This window comes from Marmota marmota, unplaced genomic scaffold, assembly GCF_001458135.2.
Source record: "Marmota marmota marmota unplaced genomic scaffold, marMar, whole genome shotgun sequence".
Classification (NCBI taxonomy): Eukaryota; Metazoa; Chordata; class Mammalia; order Rodentia; family Sciuridae; genus Marmota; species Marmota marmota.
Window position 1 is genome coordinate 2,142,360 of NW_026000019.1, and position 20,502 is coordinate 2,162,861.

The 20,502-nt window shown below is 34.2% G+C and overlaps 1 protein-coding gene across 1 annotated transcript; it reads left to right on the top strand.

Annotated features, from left to right (window-relative positions):
* The first annotated feature begins 10,101 nt into the window (after positions 1 to 10,101).
* On the top strand, positions 10,102 to 19,398 carry LOC107147195 (endogenous retrovirus group K member 6 Gag polyprotein-like). Its single transcript, XM_048810212.1, has 2 exons — positions 10,102 to 10,105; positions 17,804 to 19,398. Exons 1-2 carry the CDS (start codon positions 10,102 to 10,104, stop codon positions 19,396 to 19,398), a joined length of 1,599 nt encoding a protein of 532 aa, XP_048666169.1.
* Positions 19,399 to 20,502: the final 1,104 nt, after the last annotated feature.

The window sequence follows — 20,502 nt, forward strand, 5'->3', positions numbered from 1 at the left end:
AATGTTTTCTTTGATATGAGGATGCTGCCTCATAAAGGTGATTAGGGAGGGGATAAGGTGGTAGAAATGATGATGGAATGAGTTAGACATCATTACCCTAAGTACATGTATGAAGACACAAATGGTGTGAAAATACTTTGTGTACGATCAGTGACATAAAAAATTGTGCTCTATATGTGTAATATGAAATGAATTGCATTCTGCCATCATGTATAACAAATTAGAATAAATAAATAATTTAACAAAAAACTAAGTAGAATGCTGTTATCTCTAATATGACAAAAATCATGGCAAGTGTTAAAACATTTATACTTTAAAAGTAATAAACTAAAATATAAGTAGTGAGTTTAGCAAAATGACTTTTGTAATAGTCCCAACAATTAATGATGATTACATGAGAAAGTATAACTGTGTAGGTGGTAGTAAACTCAAATACCTAAGAACAAATTATAAAAATTAGTTGGTAGGAGTTATAGGAATTAAATGCAAGGAATGATAAAAAAGAGGGATTCAAGACTGACTCTAAGGGTTTTATTTTTTCCCTGAGCAACCAGCTATATGGCAGTACACTTTATTGAGATGGGATAAATAGAGGGACAATATATCAATAAATGAGTATTGGACCTATAGCATTTAGCCACTTAATAAACAACCAAACCAAGACATCAACTTCACAATGGGATATGTGAATCTGGAACTCAGGAGAAAAGCTCTAACCTGAAATATAAACTTTGGAGTCATTATCCTTTAAATGATACATAAAATTCTGGAGCTAGATGACATGACATAGAGATTCAGACAGAAACAAGATGAAGACCAAGTTTTCATCGATGAGATATTGTCTTATTCTGAGCACAGGAAGAAATGAAAACACCATTAAAATATAAGAAAGAAACTATGAGAAAAATAGGAGTGTGGTGTCCCTGAACAAAGCTAAGAGAGAATTACAAGAAAGAGTCGTCAATTCTATCAAATAAATATATTTGAAGATGGAGAAAAAGTTGTGGACTGAAGGTAGAATTTTGGATTTGGCAATTATTGAAGTCCCAATTTAAATGGATGCAAGAAATGAAGTATAAAGGCAATGCAGACAGAGTGACAGGACTATGGAGAGGTTCAGGGAAAGTGGTGAACCGGTGTGCATCTGATGAGGAGGAGCTTCCTAGGAAGTATGTGTAACAATGGGCTGGGATGCAAAGATAATCATGAGGGGTCTCTACAAACCTAAGTAATTGACAGGAAGTAATGGGATTGTTCAAAGAAGAATTTAGAGATATAAGGAAACTGGAGTTTCTAGAGAGCACACTGGAAGGTTAGTGGCTAGGGAACAGTGTGGAATCAGGTCAATTTATGAGTAGAGGCACATAGGGATCAAAGTCCAGGTAATGTGAAATGATCTAGGAAACTTAGACTTTTTGTGATGACTGAGGTAAATGGTTACTCATTATTATAATCCTAGACCCGATTATTGTTTCAGTGGATGATGACCTACAACCCCTACTTGAGACCAGCTTCTTGGACAGTCTGTAGTGCTACTGCTAGAATCTCTGATAAACAGGGATGAGCATTTAGCATCTCTCCATCAGTATAGCTAGCTCTGTTGAAAATATTGTTGAAGGTCTTTGATGCATGTTTTGGAGAGCAAATATAAATAAGGTGTGTATGTGTGCTTCTCTTTATTAAACAAATATACTTATTATATTCTATGTGTGCCAAATTCTGTATTAGGTACTGGAGAAATACTTTGAACAAAATCAAGGTTTTCTTTTATCTTGTTATTTAATTTAACTTAAACAATGCCTAGATCAATTTAAAACCTACCAATAAGTTTTTTCTTGATAATGCTACAGTATCAAGTTTATTCTCATCTTAAAGTGTCTTGAAAATTATAATTACAAAATAACATCTGATAATTTTAAATTAGTGAATATTACATTTTAACTTTCCAGAAGTCATTTAGATTCCCAAATTGTAAATATTTAACATAATTCAAATATATCTGTGAGATGTTAAGTTTTATTCTTATGATTTCTTAATCATCTATAAAATTCTATTGTATTAGAAAAGAACTGAATCCTGTTTAAAGATTGTGAATAATAAATAAAAAGATACTCATTTGACTTTCCTATAATTCCTGTGAGAAAAATAACTCACCAATTTAAATATTCCCTCTGGGTTTCTAATCCTTAATAAATTGATTTATGAGATTTTTCTATTTGACATAATACCATTACAAAGACATAAAATTGCTTAATTTAGGCAGATTAATTGCCTTCATAAACACAATTTCAATAAAGCATTCCAAAATATTAATTCTATACCTTGGCTCTTGGGGAAAAAAAATAACAAAATCCTCCCAATTATAAACCTTGAGATTTTCTTAACCAGTTTTGCAAGGATATTTGAAATTAAACGAGGATTGATAAGAACTGTCCTTCATTAAAAGAGTTAATTCATGTCCACAAGTAAATAAAAAAGGAAGAGAATCATTTTTAAAATAACTGAAAGTTATTTTTCCCTACAGATCCTTAGCATTTTTTCTTTCCACTTTCATAGCTTCTTTATTATTTGGTATAATATTACTTTATTTTTGAAAAGTAAAATGTGTAAGAATGATCAAAGAACAAACCAGGTCATTCATACTTTTGAATTTGCCATCGAAATTTGCAAATCAAAAATAATCAAACTCATTTCATCACTTAATTTTTTTTCTTTAAATAGCAAAGCAGTAGTGTATTCAACACGTCAGACTTACATGGAAAGAATTCAGGAGACATCTATAGTAAATTGGATATGATCTAGACCACAATGACCTCAATTGAAATTGAAAAATTCACAGGAGACTGATTACAGAAGTGGAAAGTTAAAGATATGGAAATTACACTTGATAGACATGACACAATTCTAGCTAAGAATAAGGATGGCACACTAAAAGCCACAAAAGGGGAAAGTGACAGCCTGGAAAACAAGGCAGAAGCATGAAGCATCCAGAGCTTCTTTCTGAAAGGTTGGACTTTTTCTATTGTATGAGAAATATATTAGTATTTGCTCAATTTAATTATTCAGTAAAGATCAATGTAGCATACTATTGCAGAATGCAATGCTTTCATAATAGCTGAAAATAAACTTACCAATTAAAATCCAAGTGAAAAAGATATAAGAATTTTATTTGGAAAACTACATGACTGAATACTAATGAGGGAGGAACAAGTTAGCAGTATTTGAAAATCCTCAATATTGTATATTCTCAATTACTTGTGATTTGGAAGTGAGTTCTATCTTAGACTTAACTCCTTGAAAGAAACAGCACAATCGTATTCAAATTTTTAATTCCTCCTTTTTGAATATCACTGGATATCATTTTTTTTTACTGTATGACAATGACTTTTCCACTTACCCTGCTTGACATTTAAATGTATAAATGCTTGAGAATATTCACCCAGAGCGCCTCTGTATTCTCTATTCCAAGATTATCTCTGTCTCATGGATTTTAATGCTCTCGCCAATCTGAAGACTTTTAGTTTATGTTTCCTTCTAGCACTGACCTTTCTGGTGACTTCAAGTCTCATGCATAACTATGTACAACTTACTTGATGTCTGAATATGGAAATAAAATAGATATCTCACAGTTGATATTGCCAAAAAAGAATAACATGCTTTGTTCATCCCCAAATCTAACTGCTCCCAAGATTTCCCTTTATGGTAAAGGGCAGTGACACACTATCAAACACCCAGCAAATCACAGTTGAGACTTCTCTCACAACCCCTGGGTTTATACATTAGTGTGTTTAATCAGCTCTACATCCAAAAAAAATGTGCATAAAACTCAAATTCTCATCACCTCTTCTAATTCTTTATTATGGAATCTTTGAATAAAATGAAAAAAAAAAAAAAAAGATTAACCACCAGGGATTTAATTATCTCCCTGAAGTCTTAAAGGTGAACCTTAATTATCATCAACTTATCTTAAGAAACTTTTGGTCAACATCTAAGTGCTAGAGACTGTGGAAACAAAGTAAATACAATAGTCATTTTAATATTGTATTTACCAATCATATAAATCTGTAATACAGTGTGATTCATTTGTAAATATTAGTTCTTTCAATTCTAATCTAATGAATCATTAGAGAACATACAACCACACTCCAGATGAAATTTCACACAAAGGGGAACTGAGGCCCAAAGAGATTCAGGGAGTTGACTAAGGACACATAGCCAGTAAGTAGAGAGCCAAGACTGAGCGGTTTAGCTTCATTCAGATCACCATGTACTACGTATAAAGACAGAAACCACTGGAGGAACTAAAGATCAAATGACTTAAAAATATAGCATAATTTGTGAGAATAAAATTATGACCACGATGCTATAAAACAGTCAAACTCTTGTTTTTTTTTTAAGATTGGGCAAGATATTCTAATTCAGGACATGCTAAAAAATACATTCAATGAGAAGAAATAGTACTGAGAAAAGCTCAGTGGGCAAATACCAATTTTACTAGCAATAGATTTGCCTTGGCAAAGGGCATAAGATTCATTTAATCATTGACAATATGTTCAATGGGTACCTGCTGAATAAAAAGCCCTGTTGAAAGCACAAGGTATACAAGACAGGCAAGGCCCTAGTGCCAATAGAGTTTAGATTTGAGGAGGAGGAGACAGAAACTAATCAATTAGGTAAACGCATTAAGATACTGAGGACTGCTATGAGGAAAACAAAATGAGGTGAAATAATAGAAAGTAACTTCAGGGTAGGAAGTCTCTGTAAAGCTGGCACTTGGTTGGGGGACAAAGCACTTAGAAAGAGCTGGCCACATGCAAATTTCAGAGGACAGCACTATAGAGAGCTACTTCATCAGGCAGAAACAGAACTGGCTTGTCACAGGATGTTAATAAAAGTCATATTTCAGCACAGTGGGCCAAGGAAAGAAGAGCAGAAGATGATGTCTGACAGTGGACAAGACCCCTACCAATACTACTCACAATAAACATCTTGGTAAAATAAAAAAACAAAAAAACAAAAAACTTCTCTACAGCAACACGAAATTCCAGTGAAAATGAGTGGATAAAAAAAAGAAAAATTTTAAAAATCAACCATCTTGTTGCCCCATGTAAGAAACCACCTGATCTAAGAAAAAAAAAAACATTCTTTTGCAATCCATAAAGAGGAATTTTCAGAACTCACAACCAATATAAAATATGTCATAATTAATTTCTTCACCCTCTTTAAATTGGTCTTCTCTCCCAGGACCCCAAACTAACTTCAACTGAAAATATTATTTTACTGGGAAATGTTTAAAGTTTCACAAGCATATAATACACTGTAGGGAGTAGGTATCCATGATTTTTGCAATTTTTAAATAGAAATATTACAGTTCTTAGACTACCCCTTAGTAACTCACCAGTTCTCTAGTAAATTAATTTTGTGTAATAAATGGAGATAGGGGATACTTCTAAAACTGATATATTTGAATAAAAATTTATAATAAGACCAGTATGAATGTAGTGGTAGGTTCATAATCAGTATATAGGAGTAAGAGTTAAACACCTTTGGGCAAATAATATTGAGGGTATAGAATGTAAATGATAAAATAAATACAATTAATTTTTGACTAGTTGAAAATATGACAAATGAGAAAAACCCATTACTGTTCTGTATTCCAGCAATACTTCTAATTTTAAAATAAGAATTAATAGAATTTATAAAAAATTATGTTACAAGCAAAATAATAAGCAATAGGTAAATTAATTATTGTATAACAGTATTAGAAGATGCATGGTGTTGTAATCAAATACAATGTAAACCTTTTTTTTTTTTTTTAAACCTTTTTAACTGGTTTTCCATTAATGAACATGCAAAAGTGGCTCATTTAAGCAAAAATCAATGTGCCAAATTGGTCTATTTTACCAGCATGCTATAATTACAAAACTTTAGTACTTTCCTCAATAACAATACTTCAACTTAACATTAAGTGAAGATAACTTTATTCAGAGAAAAATAGAATGAACTGGATGGGGGGGAGCTTATGCTATAGAACAAGGTAAACAGTAAGCACTAATGAATACAGTGTTATAAATGGTACATTGATATATACAGAGACACTGAGATATATGCTTAGTACACAAAAATTGTTCCAGTGTATATGAACAATTTAATGATAATTTCTTTTTAAAAAGGCAATGGAGTCATGATTAGTAGAGTACATTCAGATCACTGGTTTCCAAGGCACTTGTGAAATTTTTTCTCAGTGTTCTTTCATTCCTTATAATTAATATCTCCAAAAGGCAGACATGACAGACATTTAAATCTATCCATTTTACCACTTATTAACATTTTTGTGCTAGATGAGTAGGAGGAGATGTGTAAGCTCATGATTAAAGGGAGTTTCTCCATTATTTCTACTCTGAGTCACTATCGGTATTTGTTATGCCTCCCTTTCATTAATATGAAAGTGAACAATTATTAGAAGCTTCTCACAATGTATTTCTTCATAAAATATATAAATAACCTTTAACAAACCAGAAGTACATGCATGTTCCTGTTTCTAAGGAAACCTTACCTCTGATCTCATTTTTCTCTTAAGGTTCAGTTATTCCATCCAACACTAACCACGTTTCAGTGCCATCTGAACAAGCAGTAACTGCTGGGATCCTCCAGTCTGATTGCTTAGAACTGAGTTAAATCAGAGCTGCCATGACCCAGATAGAACCTTATACCACAAGTTCAAGTTGGTCTTCGTTTACCACTGGAAATTTCAGGTTAAGCACCCTGAATGCCTGTCTCAATTCCACATCTGATTCAGATATCTTCTGTAGATACTGCTTTTATTTTCCACAGCAAACATCATAAACTTGTAAGATGAAAGTACAGCTATTCCTTAACACACGCTGCAGATCTCATCCTTTCTTGCTTTCTCCATGACCTGAAATCAATTAAAATTCCATCTAGGCCTTGAAGCTGTAATCTTTTCCATATCACAGGTTCTTTCTTGTTTGCTCATAATTGAACCATGCCCTCCATAATTTAAGAATAGCCCTTTATCCATATCATTTCTTAATTTCACTATAAATTCCTAAAATTATAGGCTCTACTTGATGAGTAAATATATTTATTTCTTATCATTCAGATTATTTAATGTTAAAATTCATCTATAGAAATTAATTTTTATAAATATTCTTTGGTAAATGAGGATATTATGAACACTTAGCACACAGGGACTTCAAGTCATCAGATAGTAATAATCTGTCTATACCCTCATTAATAAGAAACTGCATGACAAAGTCAAACTAAACCATATCTCTGAAATGAAAAAAATATAGACATATATATATGAAAATGTATTTTTTATAAATATACACATAAATGAATACATATAAATATAATTTATTTGAAGTTCTCAGTCTAGTGGTTATTCTAAGAAGTTTATTTTTTCTGTGAAACATAAATCATAGACATATTATAAATGTAAGCAATAAAAAGGAAAATAATAAAGGCATCTTGTTTCAGTTTCTTCTTTCACTGGCAAACATATAAACTGAGTAATTCATAACAGCTACCCTCATTTCTCACAGTCGCCATTTCTTAATGCTCTGTAATTCAACTCTCAATAATCTACTCTAACAGCTGCCATGAAGGCTCCATTGATCTCCTACTTTCCAAAACTAAAAGCTTTTCTTTGCTCATTCATCTTGGCCTTTGTGCAACATTTAGCCCTTTAGAAAATTTCTCTTCCTTTGGGCCTCCATGAAAATGGACAGCTATACCATATCAACATTCCTCCTATCCATCAGCTATTTCCTTTCTTACTCCATTTTTCCTTTATCTCCTAAATATGAATGTACTTTAAGGTTATTTTCAGCTATGTCTCAGTCTATACCTCTTCTCCAGAGATCACAAGAAATTTTTAGCTTCACATTTATCTCCATTCATGTGACATATCAATGCATGCAAGCATATTCCTGCTCATGCACTTAGGTACATAAATACATGCATGCATGCTTCTATATGTATGTACATGTATTCTCAGATATGTATGTAAATAGGCCACTTACAACATCTGTGTAACGTGAACTTGTGCATGTTTACAGAAATAAATAGAACCAGAGATATATGGATAGACAGATAAAAATCTGAGCCCAAATACCTAACAGCCTATTATGCTTCATCACTATGAACACTACAAGTTTTAAATAAAACCCATTATAATGTTCCTCTGTATAACTGTCTCTGTCATCTTTCAGTACTATTTAATTCATTTTCTTCATCAACAGCCAATTACTTCTTGATAGTACTTCCTTTTTACCTCATTCTAATTTAGGTTTTTATAAATCTATACTAGTTATATTTATAACTTCCAATAAGACTGGTTTTCTATACTCTTATTAGTGAGTATTTTAGTTTCTTACCACTCCTAGCTAAAGTAAGATATTGAGGGCACTCTTAATTTAATTATTAAAAAATAAATAAAATAATTACTAAATAGGTAAATTTAATCTAAAGTCATCAACTTCCTTGTCTACTCAAACTCCAAACTTTAGTAATTCTTTCACCTCTTTTATAGGAGCTAAAAAGTGTAGGGCACATTTCATTTATTTTTCTTCAGGAAGCTATCACATGCTCTCTAAGGCAATACTACTATTTCTCGACTTCACTTCTGCCTAAGTTGTAGATAGAAAATGCAGGCCTTTTTTTAAAGATTTTAAAGATTTTAATCTATGGAATTTTTTGCAATACTAAAACATATAAGTGGTGTAGGTTTGGATCATTGAATAAATTTAAATCATCTGCTCAAATATTAAAGTCTTAATGGAGAAAAAAAAATACACTTTATATGGTATGCATCACAAACTCCTAACTTAATTTTTTGTTTGTTTCTCAACTTTGTGACTTACCAGGAATTACTGCCTCTTGCCTGAAAGATGCTTTTGATTAATATGTGGGCTATAATCATATTCACATTAATAAGCTAAATATATTAGTTCCAACAATTTGGAAATGATCCAGCTATAAACACATCACAAATTACTTTCCCTGTTCTGATAGGTATTCAAAAATCATGTGAAAGTGAAAACAAAAATAAATTGTTCAGTTAAAAGCCCTCATTTTTTATGTTAGAAAAGATAAAACTTTTATACTTGTTGATTTAAATTACTCATGCCCTATAGAGTTAGCAACACAAAAGCAAAATAATAATAATTACTATAAGAATATGATGGATATGATTAACTACTGTCTCACGTTTGACTTCCACAAAATTAAGACAGTTTTAACAACTGACATATGATCTTATTTTTTTAAAGCAGCATATTGGAGATACCCATTTTAAGAATGGTTTTAAGCTATAACTAGATATACATAGAAACAGTATTACATGGCAAACTTTCATCACTATAAACTGAGTTGCTTGAGCAGGTTGGGGGAACCTTAGCCCCAGTTTCTCTTTTTAGTTTTAATATTCTGTTATTACTACACTGAATCAATTTAAAGTTACTATAGAGGATACCCAACATTAATAAATATGATTATTTTGGATGATCTTCCAAGCCCTTCTAAATCTCTTTAATATCCCATGTTTTCTAATTTTTTTCCATATATGTATATGTGAAAAAGAAGACTATGTAAGTATACAGTAAAAATGTCTCTATCAGAGGCAACATGGGGAAGATTCTGAAAGAAATGTTAAAATTTTTCATGTCTTACTTTATACAGGCATAAAAAAATTCAGCCAACCTTATTTTTAAAGATGAATTATGTATTATTGGGATTTATCAACAGGCTTCAACTTCATGCACAAAAGAAGCTACTTTAGCAATTATTAAGGAGAATATCAAGAATTACAAATCAAATACTATTTGTATAATAACAAAAAATGTGGATTAAATTTTGTAAATCATATGTAAACTTTACCTAAAATAGTCAACTGCTTCAAGGCTCTTTATCTCAAGGAATACAAATTTAAGAGTTTTAAGAAGACATAGTCCTCATCAGATTAAAACTTAATTAATTTAGATGACTATATAGCTTATTTTTATATGTACAATAAAAATTTCAAATCTTCCAGCAACTCTGCATGTGACTTTATAATACATGCAGCAATATTACAATATGGGTAAGCATTAAATGAGAAAAAGTAATTATAATCTAATGCAGATTGCAAGAAACAAAGAGTAAAATTCAAATGATGTTCAGTATATAAACAGATACTAACAGGAGATGTTTACTTAATTTTATCTAGGCAATACTGCTTGAAATTAAAACTTTAATGAATGTAATTACTAGTGCACAAGCAAAAGAATATTAAATCCAGATATAATTTTTCATTAAAGATTTTAAATGAGCTCCTTTTTTAATACTGCTATATATCAAGAAAAATATCAGCTCATATCCTATTATTATTAAATAATTTTCTGTTTTTATGTAGTTAAAAATTAAGCTGTATGCATAAAATATTACAGAATAATTAATGGTACAAGTTATAAATGTTTAAATGTACTAAATATGGAATATATGAAGAAATTTAATTATCATTTTGCCTGCTTAATATTCTATTATGAATGGAAAAAGAAGTTGCTTATAAAACATTAAGATTCCATTATCATCTACTACAAAGCCATGAATTTCCATATTTAAAATAAAGTATATATATATATAAAATCATGTTTCAGCAGTTATTCAGTATCAAAAGTAGATATCTTGTTATTTGAAACTTTTGTCGTTCTTGACCTATTTTAGAAATAATGAATAGGCAAAAAAAAAAAGTAAAAAGATTTCCTTTGAATGAAAGAATATAAACCCGACATGTGAAAAATAAATATTTTTGTGTTACATACCAGAATAGCTCAACAAAACAGAAATTGAATATAAATTAGTATCAAAATGTATATACTTTGAATATATCATAAATCCTTATAATTCAAACGATGTATAGAATGGGAACTTTTACATTGGATATTCAAATATAGCTTTACAATTTCTTTCTACCACACAATTAATTTTTAGGTCCACACCAATGTCCATAAGAAGCGACTTTATGCCTTAAGTTTTCCTGAAATGTATCATCCATCTCTTATCATGTTAAATTTTTTAGTATATTTCATGCCCTAATCCAGTGATATTCAATCTTTAGAAGTTTTTAGTCTTACAATTTCTGACCTTTATTTATATAAAACCAGAATACCTGGAAAACAGGTAAATATGCCCAATGTACATTCAGGCATCCGAAAAGCCTGAAATACATTGTACTATAAAGCAAACTGAACCCAGGTAGTAGGCCATTGAAAAGTCGGGTCACTTGTTCAGATGCTTCATGGATATGACCTGCATTACCTTGCTAAAACTTTCCATCAATGTAATCACAAATATACTATTTTATAATATTGAAAACAATTTTATGAATATTTTACTAAATATATTTTATTGACCTCCTATTAATATGAAATCCAGATACATTTGCTTTCCAAACGTGCTTATATACTATCTTTATAAGATTAGAAGATACAAGGAAGTGCTTTTTGATATTAAATTTGCATTTTGTATTACTAACAGTAGCAGTTTCCTTACTACTTCAGCATTGTTCTAAGTGTCCTACAGGTATTAACTCTTTTATCCCCTATAAATAATAGTTATTTTTTAAAGAGACAAATAAAAATAAGTACTCTGCTCAATATTATAAAACTAAATTTTGCTCTGTCACAAAATCCAAACAAAGTAAAATTGTTACAAAATCCAAAAAAGCGGGGCTGGGGACGTGGCTCAGTTATAGAGCACTTGCCCGGCATGTGTGAGGCACAGGGTTCGATTCTCAGCACCACATATAAATAAATAAAGATCTATTGACAACTAAAAAGTATTTTTAAAAAAATCTGAACAAAGCAAAATCCGAACTAAAGTAGTCTGAGTCCAGAGTACATGTTGTTAGGTTACTATACTATCATATTTTTTAGATACGATTTTTTAATACTGTAGAGGTATTTAATTTGGGATGAGTTATGCATATGAAAACATATGCTACCTAGCAATCATTAAGCTCATTTTCAACTCTCTGTGGCTTTACATTCACCTTCATGGTAGGATGCAAGTGTCCATTTTTATCTGCATTAATCTCTTCCATTATGAGCCATGTATGGGCAGGTTTTCTGTAAGTGATTTCAATGCAAGACTTAGTTCTGAATAGGTACCAAAGTAAAGAACATTCTACTGGTGTTAATAACTTGGCTGCAAGTCAATTTCCTTTCAAAGAAAAAAATCACAGATGAGATTTATAACAAATCATCTTCATTCCTAATTAATCAAACCTAGATATAATTTCTCCCTATACCTCATGAAAAGAAGATTTAAATTTATCTTTATTATAGGAAAATCAAATCTTTTTTAAATTTTGTAAACAAGTAAAAATATTAACAGCATATTAAATAAGTAAAAAAAAATTGATGACAACCCCAGTATTTGCATATCTTATCTTCAAAAGAATAAGATTACTGGCTCTATGCAGAAGGTAGATGTGGAGAATACAAGACAAAATTGCATAGAAGATATAGGAGTATTGGTCAATTAGACACTGAGTCTATTCATTCTGTAGTATGGCTGGCTAGAGTGTGGCATTCTCTGGACAATCTCCCCTAGTATTTAATAAGCAAATCTTCAATAATATTGACAGTTTTTACTTTTAATAACTGCAGAAAAATTTTCCATAAAGACAATTCTTTTTATACTCATATTTCACAACATAATCATCACCACTACATTAACTTATATTCAAGAGTATCCCATGGACTCTAATATTACATAAAAGACAATCTTGTAAAAAATAATTTTTAAGTAATACCACACATTGAAAAAAAAGGCTTCATGTAATAGTCACATTCCATTTTTTTTAAAAAAAGTTGCCATAAAAATCTGCAACAATTATGGAATGAAATACAGTAAATAAAATAAAATATTGGAGATAGAAATTCACAAAGTATCTTCCTTAACACTTAAATGCTAAGAATCTTCATTCACTGCAATAACTACTGGCTTTTTAAGGGTAATCAATTACATTTCCATATTTCTTTCAATCCACTCTAACCTCCCATGCTTGGAAATCTCCTGCAACAGCGAAGTCTATCTGGATCCTTCAGCGTTTTAGTCCCTAGATAACAACAAGTTTTTATTTTTAAATCTTCCTTTCAGCAATTCCACAGCACTGAAGTTAATGGTTTGCTAAACCCTTGAATACTATTAAAAGCAAGAGTCTGCACATTTGTCTTTTAACTTTGTGTCTGTTCTACTTTCCATTCTTCTTTAAACAGTTGTTCTTCTATAAAGGCTCAGTCGGGAGCTGTTCCCCACAGGCTCACTCAAGTGTTCACATCCCCTGGTCTCTCTAGCAGTAGATTCAATACATTTATTTAGACAAAATTAAGCCCTTTGGAACACATAGTGGGGTTCTCAATTTATCTAATGGCATAACAAAAAAAAAAGACTAAAGAGACCCTTTATTTCCAATACTACAAGTATAGCATCCATCAGATATTTCTTAAAGTATTTTTAAAGAATCAAAACTTTCGAATTCCATAAACAAGGAATATCCCTTCATGTAAAAATTAAAAATAAAAATGCTTTCAGTAGACTTTGTCCCTCTGCTTTTCTTTTGAAACTTAAATTATTTGTTATAAGAAAATGTTCTGCTTTACTTTAAAGTAATAAGCTTACTAAATTGCTGATGATATTGTGCATGAAAAGTTATTCAAAGTTTAAAAAAGGGGTATTTCCCACATCAGGTAAATTCCCTACTAGTGTAAGTCAACAACTTGTTACATAAAATATCAGCACTGCTAATAACCAACGAACAATTGTTTAGAGTTATGTGAAAATTTCAAGAATATGTGCAAACCATCTCATATTAATCACATACACAAAACGGTCAGAATTTCTCATATGGTAAGAAAAAAATATGAGAACATACATATACATATATATTAGATTCAAACAAGAAATTAGTATACCACCACAGAATTAATTTTATTTAAAATTAGTCAAGTAGACAAGATAGAACTACAATAGCACAAGGTACTAGTGCACTGCATTTTATAGTGTTATTATAAAGAAAATCTGGTTACTGTAAATGAAATTTATGATAAGAACACTTAAAACAAAAATATCATTGTCCTACATATCTTCTCTTTTCTTGAATATTGGATGTATAATTAATGAAACCAATTCAAGTACAGGATGTGCTGTACCAAAAATCAATTGTAGGAAGTTATTCCTTTTATCTGTCTCTATATAAAATCGCTTAATACAGAAAAAGGCCAAAACAGGTTGTTCCATTTACTCTATGAATGAGTTAATCATTTTAAAATGGCAGACGAGGGGTGGATTTGGATCAAGGGGAAGAAATAATGTATATACATCTTAAATGTCATTCATCAAAGGGTTTTCTTCTAGAATCCTTTCTTTATTAAACTTTGTCTAACTTCTCCATGCTTCTAAACAGAAAAACGTGAAAGAATAGCAAATCTCAGAATTCTACCATCACAACTGTCAATGAAAATATCATCTTAGAGATCAGAACATTGATTTAATTTTATTTATTGCTTCTGATTAGATTCTTTGTTAAAATGTATCTTAACCACATGCTATTGTTATGGTTTAGATAGGAGAAATCTCCCAAAGATTCCTTAGTAAGATGATGCAAGAAAGAATAGTGGTGAAATGACTGGATTGTGAGAGTTTTGATCTAGTCAATTCATTATCCCTTTATAGGGATTAACTGAAAGGTAACTATAGGCAGGTATGTGTGGCTGGAGGAGGTGGGTCATCAGAGGGCATGCTTTGGGGGTATATATTTTGTTCTTGATGAGCAGAGTGTCCCCCCACCCACCCCCCTCTTTCCTTCCTGGTTGTCATGTTCTGAGCAGATTTCTTCCAGCACATGGATTAGTCATGATGTTCTGCCTCACCTTGGGAACAGAACAATTGAGTTGGTTACCTATGGACTGAGACCTCTGAAACTGTGAGCACCATGTAAACTTTTGCTTCTCTAAAATTGTTCTTGTCAGGTCTTTTGGTCACATATTGGTAAAACAGCTATTTTACCAATATGTTACAGTCCAACAATCAAAATACTCCCTGATTATGGTAAACATGATTTGTTTAAGTCATAAAAAGAATGAAATTAAAACGCTAAGTGTTTATACAAAACAGGGTAATTTTAAGGATATTAGGCATCACATTATGCCTTGAAGAAAATGACATCTTTATAAGTAATACAATTTTTAACTGCCAATCAGTTTGACCTAGAAAGGTATTCTTACTCTCATAACTAAGAATCCATAATGGTGAAGATAGAGCTTGAATCTGTAATGATATACAAATTCTTTGTTATACCCATCAAATGCAGATATTTCTAAATATCAAGCAATAAGTGTGGGGTAAAAAAGTCCCATGCCTTTTAACCTGCATCATAACCATTTACCTATGGCATCATACTTTATCTTATGCCAAATTTTGACTCCTAATTTACCATTAACATTAATCAACACAATGTAGCAAGTCAAATCAAACAAGTCTATGCAAAAATATATATTTAACACTGCAATTAGTTACAAGGAAGACTATGCTTTTGAACAAACCAAACTACAATATTTTCTTGATTACTAGGAACAAATGGTTCCTTTTGCAAAGTCCATAAAATTCTGCCCCAAACAGGCAAGTCTAAGTGGAAGGTCACTTGTTTTCTCTCCTTTTCCTATAGTTTATACCACAGCATTTTGAATAAAACTTCATTTATGGAAGAAAAAATATTTCTATTGATTGAATAAAATTTGAAATATTTTGCACTATATCACAACTGCTATCATTTCCTTGGCAAGAACTTGAGAGAAGACATGGTTAAAAAAAAGAATAGATAAAGACTAAAAATAGGACCTAGAAAGGACTGGGAATAAATAAAAAGTACAATGCTACTCAACATAGAATGTCTTAGTAAATGGGAAATTTAATAATAATTCTGTTATTGTACTTGCTCACTCTTACTTCTCCCATAATTCATTGACTCATCAAGGATATGAGTTAGAAACATTTCATTATCCTTCGTTAATTAAGAGGTTACTTGTTTCTCTTATCAGTGAGAGAAAACTGGTTCACTGAATGAACATGAAAGAACAGCAAATCTCAGAATAGCATCTCTTAAGCAGCATCTCTTAAGATTGGTTTAAGGATAACCCACCTGTGACATCATATCAAAAGTGTAATCTGTTAACATTTTCTACATGTCATTTTAGGAGACTTCAGCCTACTCTAGCCTACCTAATTATGCAAAATTAAAAGCTTTGTTTTCAATTTGGCAAGCTTTCTCCTTCCAAAGTGAAATAACTGTGTGTCTAATTTTTGAAGAAAAGTGCAAATATACTGTGTTATACTAAATCACAATGTTTGTACTCTAAGTGCCTTCAACATTATTTTAATTATTTCCACTGAAAAGTATTTGAAAATATTCATATACTTAAAACAATACCAGTTTATATAATCTAAAATATCTGATTAGCCTATGGTAAATGAGATGCAAACCACGACTTAAGATTTTCACTTGAAGTTGTTTTTAAAATTGAAAAGTCATACAACATGCCTCCATTATTGCTTTTGGATTTCTATAGCTAATGCTTTATGGAAATGAAAAATATGTTGACCTTGAATGGTTTCTAACTTCATAACAGTACAAATAAGTAAGCAAGTTTTAAATAGGGAACACTAGACACTAACTGTGTTGCTCCAGGTCAGAGATACCTTGGGATTATACATGACAGTACTGCCAGGCTGGTGACTCTCCAACCTGGGAATGGTGTTCAGTTTACCTAAGTCCCCATGGGGTTTCATTTAGCCATGGTAGAATTCCTTTTCTGTCCTCAACTGCTGTGTTGTGATTTTACACACCAGAAACAGCTGCTGTGTTCACTGGTGGGAAAAGTCATATCTGAGTAAACAACTTAGATGACATATCAAATACTCAAAGAAAATCAAGAGCTATTAACATATAATGTTAACATAATATTTGATATAATTTCAGTTATATCTCAAAGGATATTTTAGATATGATTGTTCTCAGATGTCAAAGTTGCAAAATATATATAGAACAATATTTCTTTATTTCAGTATTCACATTGTTCCTTCTGTTGGCAGCAGGTCCACCCTGGCCCTTGGAGCCCTACCTCCACTAGTTTGTTCTGCATGCCAGTGTGGCCAGCTCACAAGGCCATAGCAAACTTGCGGTTTTTCTGTTCCTGCTTGTCCGTCTGAGACATATGTATCCCACGGGAATGCCTTGACCTTTTCTGGTCTGATGGACTTATTGTTAAGGGAGGTTTCGGTACCTGACAATAATAGATGTTGAAACTAAATTTCTCCCCCGTCCCTCCTGCTTTTGGGTAGTTTTCCACTTCTGCTGCTTGGGGTATAAAAAAAAGTGTGTTAGCAATAAAGGGTATTGACTCCTGGATGAAGAACCTTGGTGTCCTGTGTGTCTTTTAACCTCGCCGTCCCTCGCCGGACTCGGCTCCCTTGGCCGGACGCGGCAATTGGAGGTTCCACCGAGATCTGGAAAGCAGGGGTAAGCAGACGGGGCTCACCTTCTAAGAAAGAAGGGGGAAGATTGATTTAAAGATAATTTAAAGAGACAGGGTACATACCATGGGTAACTCAACAGCGAAGGTTCGTCTGGCCAACGAACTAAAAGAGCTGTTAAATACACAAGGAACAGGAATAAAAACTAAGACTGCAACCGAATTCGTTGAAATTATTGCCCAGGCTTGTCCTTGGTTTCTGACAGGAGGATTTCTTAATAATAGTGACTGGGACCTGGTGAGGCATGACCTTCAGAAATTATTGAGGGACCGGGGCTCGGACAGTGTCCCAGTTGCCACCTTTTCCTTATGGAGGTTGGTAAAGGATGCTTTATTAACAGATAAAGTAAAGATCAAGGATCAGCTTGCTGAATGTGAACAGGCCCTTAATCAGGTGCAGGAAGAGCAAATGGCAGAATCCTTAAAGGATGAGGGTCCTCTTGAGGACTCGGGCTCGGGGGGTAGGAAACGCCTCCAGATTTCTAAGCCCAAAAAGGATCCTGAGGACCTCAGTTCTCTCTCTGAGGAAGAGGAGGGATTAGAAAGGGAGATAGAGGAACTAGAACATCGCCTTAAAAGGGCAAATGTGAGGGTGCCTAGGGCCCCCTCAATTGCCGCACCTCCTCCCTATAATCCTGATTGGAATGAGGACGCCCCTACTAGACGGGCGGGGGTCCACTGGGGTTCTAGAGCGGCTCAGGTTTTTCCAATGATTGAAAACGCCGATGCTGATGGACAGCCGGCCAGAGCCCATGTCCCCCTAGCCTTCAAGGACATAAAACAGCTTAAGGAGGCGGTCATTAATTATGGACCTCATGCCCCTTTCACATTGACCCTCTTCGAGTCCTTCTCAGCCAGTCAACTAATACCTAATGATTGGCAGCAACTTTGCAGGGCTGTGTTATCTGGAGGGGATTTCTTATTGTGGAAAAGTGAATATCATGAAAGGTGCCGCGAGCTGGCTCAGATTAACCTGAATGCGGGCCATCAACGGCGAAATGCTGAAATGTTAACAGGAACTGGGCAGTATGCCACCATAGGCCAACAAATTAATTACGACCCAGGTGTTTATGCTCAAATAGCCTCAGCTGCAGTCCATGCCTGGAAAGCCCTGCCCGTTTCTAAGACTGAAGCAAAAATTTCCAAGATCTCTCAAGGGCCCTCTGAACCTTATTCGGACTTTATAGCCCACCTAATGCAGGCGGCTGGAAAAATATTCCCTAATCTAGAACAGGCTATGCCACTTATTAGACAACTGGCATATGAAAACGCTAACACTTACTGCCAAAATGCTATTAAGTCCTCCCGGGCCAAAAGTATAGATGACATGATTCGAGCATGCAAAGATATAGATGGGCCTCATATTACTGGTCAGGTTTTGGCTGCTGCCCTTAAGACTGGAATGCAAAAATCTGATAACAGGGGAACCCGCTCTAAGGGGTGTTTTAAGTGTGGGAAAGAGGGACATATAAGGAGAAACTGCCCGGAAAGGAGCGAGGGTGCTGGCAGAGGGATGCCTGGAATTTGTCCTCGATGTCATAAAGGAAATCATTGGAGCAGTGAGTGCAGGTCAAAATTTGACATCCAGGGTAACCCAATACCGTCGGGAAACGGGAGCAGGGGCCCGCCCCGGGCCCCGGAAGCCAAAGTGTACGGGGCAGTGCAGGGACAGAACAGTGCCCCAGGGAGTGGGCGTCTCCGCCACCTCCCACTGACCAACCCCTTTCTATCTGGGAACTCCCCAGGGGAACACCAGGAAGCGCAGGACTGGACCTCAGTTCCACCTCCCGAGCGGTATTAACTCCCCAAATGGGACCTCAGACGCTGCCTACTGGGGTTTTTGGACCCCTGCCAGAGGGGACGGTGGGACTAGTGTTGGGACGAGGTAGCGCAACTCAGTGGGGCTTGAAGATTCTTACGGGGGTTGTTGATGCTGATTATCAGGGAGAAATAAAAATAGTAGTAGAAGCTACCCAAGGAATTGTTATTCTTCCCCCCGGGGAGCGTATAGCTCAATTGCTGCTGCTACCCTTAGCTTCCATTCCTGGGCACGCCCTCCGTGGGTCCCGGGGCGACGGCAGCTTTGGCTCCACTGGAACTCCCCAGGCCTTTTGGGTAGCTCATTTGGATTCGCGTCCCAACCTGACCATTGAGATACAGGACAAGGCTTTCAAGGGAATACTAGATACGGGGGCGGATGTCTCTGTCATTTCTGAAAAACAATGGCCACCTGCCTGGCCCCTCCAGAGTCCCTTGGCCATATTACAGGGGATAGGACAAACCCGACCAAAAAGAAGTGCCTCCTTTTTAAAATGGAGAGATGGCGAAGGACATAGTGGCCATTTCCAGCCTTATGTGGTGACTGGACTCCCCACGAATCTTTGGGGGAGGGACTTGCTTCATCAAATGGGGGCTATTCTTACTACCCAGACTTTAAAAGGAAATAATAACTTTGTTAATGATGCAATGCTAGACATGGGGTGGATCCCTGGAAGGGGACTAGGAAAGAGACATGAGGGCAGAATATCACCTGTGGATCCAGCGGAACAGGTTACCCGGCAGGGAAGAGACCGGAGAGGACTGGGAAATTTATCCTAGGGGCCACTGAAGTGCGGCCACCTCCACTGTCCATTACTTGGTTATCAGATGACCCTGTGTGGGTAGAACAGTGGCCCCTAACTAAGGACAAATTACAGGCCGCTTCCCTATTAGTTCAAGACCAGCTTAAGTTAGGACATGTGGTGCCCTCTACCTCCCCTTGGAATACCCCTATTTTTGTTATACAAAAGGGGTCTGGGAAGTGGAGACTTCTTCAGGACCTACGGGCTATTAATAAAACTATGCAACACATGGGACCCTTACAGCCAGGGCTACCCTTTCCTACTGCGATCCCAAAGGATTGGCA